Genomic DNA, 11,771 nt, shown 5'->3' with positions numbered 1-11,771 from the left:
TCATTATGAATATCTATCTATCTATCTATCTATCTATCTATCTATCTATCTATCTATATATATATATATATATATATATATATATATATATATATATATATATATATATATATATATATATATATATATATATATATATATATATATATATATATATATATATATATATATATATATATATATATATATATATATATATATATATATATATATATATATATATATATATATATATATATATATATATATATATATATATATATATATATATATATATATATATATATATATATATATATATATATATATATATATATATATATATATATATATATATATATATATATATATATATATATATATATATATATATATATATATATATATATATATATATATATATATATATATATATATATATATATATATATATATATATATATATATATATATATATATATATATATATAGAGAGAGAGAGAGAGAGAGAGAGAGAGAGAGAGAGAGAGAGAGAGAGAGAGAGAGAGAGAGAGAGAGAGAGAGAGAGAGAGAGAGAGAGAACATTAATGCTTATTACAACTAAGTTGTTTACTTCGTAGTTTGTTCAGATTAAGCATTCAGTTGCTATAAATGTTCTTTCAAACGTTATTAGAGAAATATTGGTATTTTCAAATAACAATAACATCACCACCACCACCACCACCGCCTTCACAATCCTCATCACCATCAAAACCACCACCACCACTAAGAGCAACAAGAAGAATAACCAATTCACCAAACACCAAAGATCACAAGGACACTGTTAATTAGGTTACAATGAGGGGCGATGAACTAAACCGTAGCATGTCGTGTATCGATAGCCAGAGGCGGGGCAGGGAAGGAGGTTAAATGCAGAGAAGCAACCAGGAAACATAAAGGAACAAACAAACCGAACACCAAATAAAGTACAAATAGCAGTACGCTTCTTGTTTATTATGAGACTATATAGGTTACGCGACATAATTCTAACAGGTAGTCTGGTAGTATATAGAAGTGAAGACATGAAGGAAAAAAATATCTGTAAAATTTCTGACAATAAATCTGCGATGAACTTGCGAATGTTTATCACAAATACATTTTATCAAACGTGTTATGTTACTATGTAGTGGTGGTAGTATTGGTAGCAGCAGCAGCAGCAGCAGCAGCAGCAGCAACAACAGCAACAGTAGTAGTAGTAGCAACAGTAGTAGTAGAAATAGTTGTAATACAGTAGTAGTAGTAGTAGTAGTAGTAGAGTAGTAATAGCGGTAATATTGCAGGTGGTGGTGAAAAGAAATAATAGCAACAGTCATTCTTTTTCTTAAAGACGCTAACACGAACAAGCGTATGAGACAAATTACTTTATATTGTTGTCGTGCCGTTGACTATTATTACCGAATACAAGTGAGTCTCTCCGACACTACACTCTGAACGTCGACAGAACACCAGTGCTGTTCAGCTGGATAAATTCGTATCACTTATAAACGATACACTAAAGAACACACATAAATAAATCAGCTGGAAACACTTTGACCCTTATGAAGTGGTTTGGGCAGATACTCTGATGTTTATGCTTCATTCCTCCTCGTGAAGCCTCTAAGGAGTCGAACCAAAGATTTGCTTGTGATTCCTTGGATAGGTCCCCGGCATTACAACGCTTGACTTCTATCAAAAGTTAAGGATGCGGATTTCTTTCTGTACAGGTGAGCTCCGTGTTTTCTGGTGTTCGTTGCGTTGGTTCGTGCTTGGTTTCCGCCACACGTGTGTGTAAAAGGTAGCTGGCTGTCTGGTCTGGCTTGGAAATGGTATTGATTTTGCATCAACAAAACTTTAGGGCAAAATTTAAGATAATGGTTTAGAATGTAAATAGTTACACCTCTTACACAAAATTTAAATTACAAATACCAAGCCATGTGTTAAGTATTGATCCGAGTAGACCATGCAGGCGGTCACAATCAGGTTTGGATGGGATGGCCTTTCTCATTCAGTTGTCATCCTAGTTCAGAATGAAGTTTCTGGCTGTTGAGAATGGGTAGTAAATGTGGGGTGTCTTTGTCTTTATCAACGATAAACCAGATCTGATTAGTTTACTTGTTTGTGAAATTGTATTTGTCCTTATAATTATCACTAAACCAGATCTCATTAATCTTAGTTGGACCATGTATTTTTGATTTCACTAGTTTTAGCTGCTGATAAACTATATCTGCACCAGATCTCATTAAATATAAGTAATAGGATTCATGTAATTAGAGTGTTGGTGAACCATATGCCAGATCTCGTTAATTCTAACTGTTGATGAACCTGCACCAGATCTCATTATATGTAAGTAATAGGATTCATCAATCTGGAGTGCAGAGCTAGTCATGCATGTTGTAACTAAATTGTCGCGTTCAGGTGCATGTTGTAACTAAATTGCCTTAAATTGTCGCGTTCACATTGTCGTAATCACATTGTCTCGTTCAGGTGTTTAATTTGTCTTTCAGCGCATAAATAGACATGTGTTCGCGCTGATGATGGGACATATAGCGGTGACCTGTTGCTTGGCGGAGCTACTGGCCACCACGGTTGTCTCGTTCTTGGGGCCCTTGATTGGGATGCGGAGACCCATGGTGCTGGTGTGGGTGCAGAATTATTAAAGCGCAAGAAGTGTAGGCTCTACCAGCAGCCAGGATGGTGTGATTTGGGCGTAAACGCTCGGCGGACACCATCTCCCGGAGCTCACCAGTTCACAGACTGACGCGGTGAGAGGACTCGAAGCTGAAACCGTTGGACCTCAAATTTGTGTATTTAAGGTACAGTACTCCTAGTATGCAATTTTTTTTGTATTTAGGGAGTCTTTAAGTTTGTATTGGCTTATGGTCTGATTTGTGGTTTTGTATTGGCTTATGGTCTTGATTATTTTAATAAACGTGAAAAAAATGAAAAATCTTAGGATCCTTTTTTTTTAGAATCATTATTATTATTATTTTTTTTTTTCCTATGGTATGGAATGTGACCATTAGGATTTTTTGGCCTGTGGTATTGAATGAGACAAAAGCTGCATTGACGATTGTCTTCTTCTTCTGTTGGCATTTCCTTTTTTCATATGGGGTCGCATTGACGACTGTATCAAGTTTTAAAGGTGCAGACACCCGGAGTGTTAGTAAGTTATGCACCGGAAGACTACTACAGTCATTTCATTCACCGGGAGATTACTACACCACTAGGTAAGTGTTGCTTCTGTATCATCAATTATGGGGTTCACCGGTTCACCAGGATTGAAATAAGATTTATTCTTCCACAATTTGGCTTGACCGGGGATATGAGAAAGTCAGGGTGACTATTACTATTGGATTCAATATCTCGCTGATCATGGTTATGCTGAAATTGAAACTTCTAGTGATAAAGAGAAACACTTCAGTGATAAAATAAAAAGCAAGTGTCTAGCAATCGAATTTGCCAGCGCCAGCGAACGCGCTGTGATTAGACCAGATCGACACATTTTGGACAACACACTTGCGCCTGCGGATTTGACGATAAAGAAATCGTTCAAGGGAAAGGGGAACGATAAAGAAATCGTTCAATGAAAAGGGTAGATCATACAGGGACGACACCTTTCGTCCCATCACGTGGATTCGGCTTGCTGGTCAAGCTGGTGCGTGCATCAGGCCACATATATACAGTGGTGGTTAGTTGTGCATGACCATCCTACACAGATGCCAAGGAGAATAGCGCTATTCACCCTCCTACAGCTGCAGTTTAAGGTACTCTGCACAAATCTTATGCAATGTCTATCTCGTCGCCGTCAGATTTACGCTACTTAATATATGGTTTAATGTTGAGTGATATGGACAATAGCAGACTTTAATCCACCTGACGTGCAAAACAAAGGTAGCTGATCGATCACTACTGGACGGGCGCTCGCTAAACAACTGGTATATTCGCACTATCTCTTTGCCCACGGTCGAGCAAAATCTGGTGAGGCCGTCTGGCTGGTGATAGTTTGCTAAATGGATTACTGATTCGAGTGCACGATGATACGCAGGTTTTATCCTACAACCAGTCAAAGTCTGACGAGGATTATCCGATCACGGATAAGGGGCGATAATACTAGGAAATTTGCCTTTTGTTTCATGGGAAAGAAGTCCACACTTCAGCGACTTACTGAAAAACCAAATAACGTTAACATAAAAACAGTAGAATATATAAACAAAGAAAAAATGACTACTCGATTGAATAAAGTAAATATGCAAATAAATTAAATAAACAAGGACAAATGGATAAACAAGAGAATAGAAAAAAAAGCAAAAATACAAATACGAACATAAAAGGGAGGCTACAAGAAGCCATTAGGTCTATACATATGGTAGTCTCTGTATGCAACATCTATCTATTTACAAATACCGTGCCCTTCAACAAATGAATAAGTAAATAGTAAATCTCATTCATCTTATTCACTAACCGAACAGTACGAATTTCATCACAATGCACTCAGACCAACTCCCCCTTTAGGAAGAAAATGTAAATGAAAAGGTGAGGAGGATGAAAAAGAAAAAAAAAAAAAAACCCGGTAACATTCACACAGTATTTTCATTTTCAGTCAAGCACTTGCGCAATCTCATCAGCATAACCGTAACTCTGAAGGCGCCGTAACCCTAAAACTCGCGTATCCTTCTCGTAAAAGACTATAAATGACCACGAAGGAAGCACAACACCCAGCCATGACTCTCTTTCCAAACACACCAAGCTTCATGTTCTAAAACACTTCTCTTTCTCACCCTAAACATTTTCAAGGCGCCCAAGAGATTACTGGACGAGTTATCAAGAGTACCTTTTTTTTCTGTTAAGTTTATCACTAGAGCCGTTAAAAGACCTTTGGATATCCGTGTCACTTTTAAGTAGGGACTTTGGGTGTAGTGGAGATGCGGCGCAGAAGAACTTTAGAATATGACCTCACTAAATGATATAAAACATCCCGGTCCAGCTGGTCATTTCCTTTAAGCTAAAAAAAAAAAAAAAAAAAATACGAGGAGGAGGAGGAGGAGGAGGAAGAGGAAGAGAAAGAGGAAGAGGAGGCGGTAGTGGAGTGTCTTGAGGCTGTCACCTAACTTATCCTTACTTTCGCTTACCTCTTTTTCCTCTTCTTTCTCTTCGTACTCCTTCAGTCATGGCAAACACTTCTGATCATCCCTACGACAAGGAGAGCTAGCTATAAAAACAAAGGAGAAAAATGATGAGACACTTATCTCCATTATTTTACCTTCTTTGGCGGACTATCAATTTTGTTTACCTCTTGCATTTATAAGATTAAAAAAATAAGGTAGACATTTGTGATGGTTGTGATGGTAATGATAGCGGTAGTATGGTGGTGTTAGTAATAATAGTGATAGAAGTAGTGATAGTAGTGGTAGAACTAATATAGTAGTAGTAGTAGTAATAGTAGTATAGAAACCACAGTAGATATGATCATGTAAAAACCGCAATAGTAGTAATAGTAGTGGTAGTAAAGAAACCGCAGCAGTAGCAGTATTACTAGTAGTAGTATTATAGCAGCCATAAAAATTGTAGAAACTCAAATGGGAAAACCCAGCAACAAAACAGAACAGGACAAGTTGGAGAGAAAACAAAAATATCGAATTCCTTTCCTGGTTTCCCATCAATCATGTATTCTTATTGCTGGCGGCCACCACACCAACACACACCACACTTCCCAGGGATCATCACCATCCACATCCCTATACACTAAGCACGACACCCCACTGATCCATCAACAATCCACTGCCACTTCCCCTCCTCTCTCTCTCTCTCTCTCTCTCTCTCTCTCTCTCTCTCTCTCTCTCTCTCTCTCTCTCTCTCTCTCTCTCTCCCCACCACCACCACCACCGTAATCCCTTCCTACTCCCACATAAGGCACCAGGATGCAAGTGACAGCTATAGTTACAAGTATCACCATTGCAGCCGCGTTACTAGTATGAACACGTTAATCTCTCTCTCTCTCTCTCTCTCTCTCTCTCTCTCTCTCTCTCTCTCTGTCTCTGTCTCTGTCTCTCTCTCTCTCTCTCTTTGGCGTCCGAGTTTCAACCAGCCAGCCAGCGAGGTAGCCAGCCAGTGAGCGAGCGAGGTTGTGTGGCTGGGTGGGTGCGGTGTTCAGTGTGACGCGGGCTGGCGTGCAAGGAGGTGGTTGCAAACGTTCGCGTGTGTTGGTAGTCGAGTGTGTGGCTATGGAGTGAGGCGAAGGTCTGTGCTTACCGTGCGTTACCTGTACTGTAGTTACACGGTTGCCTCTTCTGGTTCTGTTACTTATACGATACTGCTTGACTTGTGGTCTTTACGGATCTTACTATTGCTATTGTTTCATCTACCGGTAGTATTACTAGTGCTGTCATTACAACATCAACTACCGATGCTGTTACTACTACTGCTGGTGTACGGCAGACGACCATTTCGACTACATAATTATCCAATCCAATGATCTTGTTGGAAAAGAATGTGTCCTCACAATTATATATTTTCTCATAGCTGCTCTTGCTTCTCATATTACTACTACTACTACTACTACTACTACTACTACTACCACCACCGCAAGTACTACTACCACTACTACAGAGATTAACATTATCACCATTTTCACGACCGACACATCTAACACAACCACAATATTCGTTCCCTGTACCCATAGAAAAATAGTGATGCCTGATTTGTCCTTTTATCTTTCTCCTCTTCTTACACCGCCTTCCCCTCTTCCTCTCTTCGTCTCCTCCACCTCCTCCTCTAAGTCCATCAGCCTACGTCCCCACTTCCTCCTGCTATAAAAACACCATTCGCCCTTCAGCACTCAACTGCCTCTTTTCTACCCTTTCCATCTAAGTTTTTCGTGGTAGGTTTGTGTTGCAGTTTTTAGAGAGATGTTTTGAAACTTCTTTCACTCTCGGCTGCTTTTTTTAATTACTATCTTCCAAACTCGGAGGAGTGTTGTATTGATTCTTTGTTTCTTCAAAGCAGAAGTACTGAACATATCAGAGGTATTGGGTTAGACACTAGATCTCAGACATTGTTGCTTAGTAGCGCACTGCACGTGCTACATCTTGGACCTTGACAGTGTATCAACCCTGCAGTCAGTCAGTGCAGGGGTCCTAAAAGGCACAAATCTAAGAATACAAACCTATCTAGGTGGCGCATTTTGGTAACAGTTAGTGAATCACTAGATCAAATAAATTCAGGTTATGAAGGAAAAATATTATATCAGAGGCCTTTCTTGGCTTCTGTTTTCTCAGTACTGCTTTTCAATCTCGAATAAGTGTTGAAACTGGCGATGACTCTTTCATTTTCTCAAAATAGAAAGGACTAAACAAAACGAATAAAGGTAGAATTGGATAAAATCATCACTGTCCTTCAATATCAAAGTAATGTGAAGATTGGTGTCTTTTTTTTTTGTGTGTTACTTCCTCAAAGCATTTTCTGACCGGAGTATCCTAACCTAGTGTTGTGGGGTTAGAAAGTTAAGTTATGAGGAAAAATAACTATATTTTGGGTATCCATCATATTTCAGCAGCGTCACGTGAGTTAATTGAACATGATGGATGGATGGGAGCGTTTTTAAAAGGTAGACGTGTGACTTTCGGCTGTAACCTTAATCCGAAGTATTTTCAAATGATCACGTAGTAAAAAAAAAATACTTAGAAATAAATAAATAAAAAAAAATTAAGTACCATGTAACACAAAGTGGCAACAGGAAAAATGTAAATATTGTGTAAGTTGAGATATTAAAAGAAAGGAAAGAAAAGTCAAAATGCAAAAAAAAAAAGTTACAAGAAATTTCCCTTTAAGCTTTTACAAAAAAAAAAAAAAAAAAAATTCTTTCATATAAACCCACTAAAAAGATTTAATAATATGTAATTGCTGTTATTAATGGTGATCAGAATGGATAGGAAACGTGACATTGAAAAGACAATAACAAGAGGATATGGCTAACAACTCTCACGGGGGAAAAAAATGAATGAAAACTAAAAACTTTAAAAAATCAGCCGAATGATAAATAGGAAAGAAGCAAAAGTCTATCATATAAAAATCCACTAATTGATCCAGTAATTGATTGGATGTCTGATCACTCACACGGATGAAGAGGGAAGATGTCATGTGACTCTTTACAGACACTAAAGAAAGAATTAGTCATCGAATCCAAGAAATGACACAAATAGAATATAAGCACTAAAAAAAAAATACGAAAAACATTGCATAAGGCCGTTCTAATGATGGTAATAAAGAAGTCAAGGTTATATAAAAATACTCCTCGTAATAAAAAAAAAAAAAAAAACGAGGCGGTATGAAGACGATCAAACTCTCTAAGGTAGAAACCTGTGCTAACACTAAGAAAAATACCATAAAATACCGCTTTCATAAAAGGTAAAAAGGTAAATCTTATCATGTAAGAATAATTAGTGATTAAGGTAAAACACTATGATGATAAAACGCTCAGGTAAAATATTAATGTACTAAAGCTACGGAAAATATTGCATAACCAGTCTAGTGGTAGTGATGTAAAGGCGTTCATACGAAAATAAAGGCAAAAAGGTGATATGATAAGAAACAACTCTTAGGTAATAAAAAAAGAATAAGAAAGCACTCGGATGAAAAAAATATATAAAAAGACGTTTACTACATCACAGGTATATTCCTTAGATTTCCAGAACATCTATAAACATTCGCACTATGACATAACTACACTTTAATATAACACGCTGGGGTTTGAATTCAAATAACACTGGTCTAATAATTAACATAAACCGACAGCTTTTCATCAGGAATTAGTGTAGGCCTCGTGTAAATACGCCTATCAAAACCCTTTTACGCAACGCAGTATCTTGGAAACTATCGCGAAACTCACGCTATTGATCTATTAACACTGGTCACGAAACTTAAACACAAAGTAAAATAAAACAAGTCGCAATGAACTTCAATAAACAAATGAATAAATAGATAAATAAATAAACAAGTGAATAAATGGAACTGGAAATCGATATCATATATATATATATATATATATATATATATATATATATATATATATATATATATATATATATATATATATATATATATATATATATATATATATATATATATTTTCTTTTTCTTTTCGTATCAATAAGGTTTCAAATGTTTTCTATCTGATCCTTTCATAGGTATTTCAGTAATCTGGACAAAATACAGACATAGACATCACACCAAGAAAAGCATGAATAAAAAGATTAGTTCCTTCTCAGAGCTTTCCAATTTCCCATCCTATCTTTATTTTCTATCTTTCATAAATTCAGAAAACAAACATACAAAATGAAAGACAATCAAATGCCAGTCTGCTTCAAAATAAAACTTATCAAAGACCCCAAAAGAATGAAGTAAAGAAAAATTCTCCCCTAAAGTTTTCCAATTCTTCATTTCACCTATATTTGATGTCTTTCATAAATTCGGACAATATTCAGGAAGATAATCTATATACAATTCTCTACTTGCTATAAAACAAAACTGTGATATAATAAAAGACCAAGGACAAAAAAAAAAAAAGCCTTCCAATTCAGCAAGTGACGGTACAAAACACTCTTTGTTGGGAAACGCTTCACAGAAGCCGACGTTAGACTGTGAGAGGCGAGGAAAGGCTTTATAGTTGCCTGGCTGGCATTGAACAAAGTTGACATAGGTGCAAGTCACACAAAACACTCTTATAAGATCCTTTCTGGCCCCTCAGACATCGAAATTACAAAGACATTGGAAAAGTGTGATAAAAACGAGGAAGAGGAAAAAAAGTGTTCCGGATCTGTACCTTGTGAGGCTGGAGGGGAGCGGCCAGGACAAGAGTCAGGTGTTCACAGGAAGCTGACACGGGGACTGAGACATGGGTTGGTCTGAGAGTTCAAACATGTCTTCCAGCAGCTCCCAAACCCTAGCGAGTATTGGGGAAGGAGGGGAGTGGCCGCCCAACCCGAGCCATGTTAACCACACAGCTTCTGCAAATAACACGGTGAGTACTGATTAGAATGTAAGGCCAAAACAAACATAAGAACTTGAAAGAACTAAATAAACAAAAATTGTACTACACTCACTTTTACCAGCCATTGTTTCTTCATTGTCAGCAACACAAGACCTTACGAATTTTTAAAAGATTCCGAGTAAATAAATGAATCACACTCTTCTTAGTCTCGATACACGAAAGCATGTTTTTCCCCGGTAACTTTGTAGACTCCATTGCCGTAAGTCATTAGTCAGGATAAATGTACCGCTTACTTAACGTTTCTCATTGTTTTGACTATTGAGATCTAATTTTCTGTTAAACAACCACGAGTGATCGTAGAGTAACATGTCCTACTAAATTCCAGTATCCTTCACCTTTTCCCTCAATCTTACGTCCACTGTATTAATGTTTCCAAATTAAGTCTGCTTACTGTTTGATTACTTTAGACAGCTTCAGAAACTCATGTGGAGCATTGAAATAGTGAAGACTGACCATTAAACTTCTGACCTCCATAGACCCTTCCTAATGTCAATAATATGGTCTAATCGTACACAAATCTCAAGCTGAAAAGGTGTCCCAGCACTGAAGGGATTAAACAGATTTAGAATGGTAGGTGAAAATAACTGGGCATGTTTAGTACAGGGACATACACGTGTAGGTCTGATAGGATTATGTGGTTTCCCTTATTTTCTTATATTTTCATCAGACGTACAATTGAAAAGAAACAGAAAAAAATAGTGAAAGTAAATATGGCCAGTTAATTAGCTTTGCTCTAGACTTTCACGTAGCAATCGCTGTTTAACACATGCATATCAGAGTCAACCAGTTATCATCAATAATCTCTAAAAACTGTATAGTGACTGCATTTCAACATAGCAACTCGTAACTGGTAACTGGCAATTGAGCCCATTCTAGCCTTGCATCTACCGCTTATTGAACAACTAATTGCTTCTTCACTCCTTAGTAAATCTAATTGTATAAAACTTAAACCCATCACTTCTTACCTTACAAACACCAATCCCAAGGAGCTTATCCTCACTATCGTTGTTATTCATTATGCCACTTGAATACCTATATTATTTTCATTATAAATGTTATTAGTGTTAATTTCTTCTAATATCATAATCATCCTTAACGTTCATGGTTGCTATCAAAATTTGAAACACACACACACACACACACACACACACACACACACACACACACACACACACACACACAAGGTTCTTTCTTTGGGCCACCAGTGATTCCGAGTTTCCCCTCTCTTACCTGTCTCTCATTTCCTCTCTTCTCTCTCCTCCTCACCCTCCCTCCACCTCCATATGAGCTGGAGCGGTTCCGACCTAAAAGGGTACACGGCTGTCCTGCGTCAGACTTTCATGAGTGACGTACATAATAATGGTGCAGCACAATTTCAAGCGTCTCTTGCTCTTATTCTCTTTTCTGCTCACTAGTTAACCACTTCGGTGCGGTGACAAGACGGATTAAATTACAAACCCACATAATCATCGTTATGTTGCTTTGGAGTGATGTGTGTTCAGTATTATTGTCTGTGTCGTGACCCAAGAAACACCCAAGACGAGATAAAAAGAAGATAGCTATACAAGTTATAGATTCTCTCTCTGTCTATCTGTCTGTCTGTCTGTCTGTCTGTCTGTCTCTCTCTCTCTCTCTCTCTCTCTCTCTCTCTCTCTCTCTCTCTCTCTCTCTCTCTCTCTCATTATGCCTGTATATAACCTAGTTTTCATCTCATTGTTTCAAACATCAG

General features: G+C 37.1%; 1 protein-coding gene and 1 long non-coding RNA gene across 2 annotated transcripts in view; one reads left to right on the top strand and one right to left on the bottom strand.

Moving 5' to 3' along the window:
- The first annotated feature begins 9,886 nt into the window (after window positions 1-9,886).
- The window catches only part of LOC123505098 (cardioacceleratory peptide receptor-like), an 88,639-nt gene continuing 86,754 nt past the window's right edge, over window positions 9,887-11,771 (top strand). The window contains exon 1 of the mRNA XM_045256145.1: window positions 9,887-10,012. Coding sequence (XP_045112080.1) covers window positions 9,887-10,012 — 126 coding nt within the window. The remainder of the gene's footprint in view (window positions 10,013-11,771) is intronic.
- The window catches only part of LOC123505099, a 39,863-nt gene continuing 37,982 nt past the window's right edge, over window positions 9,891-11,771 (bottom strand). The window contains exon 3 of the long non-coding RNA XR_006675055.1: window positions 9,891-9,998. This is a non-coding gene — a long non-coding RNA (uncharacterized LOC123505099). The remainder of the gene's footprint in view (window positions 9,999-11,771) is intronic.

Source organism: Portunus trituberculatus, chromosome 17 (assembly GCF_017591435.1).
Source record: "Portunus trituberculatus isolate SZX2019 chromosome 17, ASM1759143v1, whole genome shotgun sequence".
Lineage (NCBI taxonomy): Eukaryota > Metazoa > Arthropoda > Malacostraca > Decapoda > Portunidae > Portunus > Portunus trituberculatus.
Note: the sequence above shows the minus strand (reverse complement) of the source record. Positions and strands in the feature narration are given on the sequence as shown.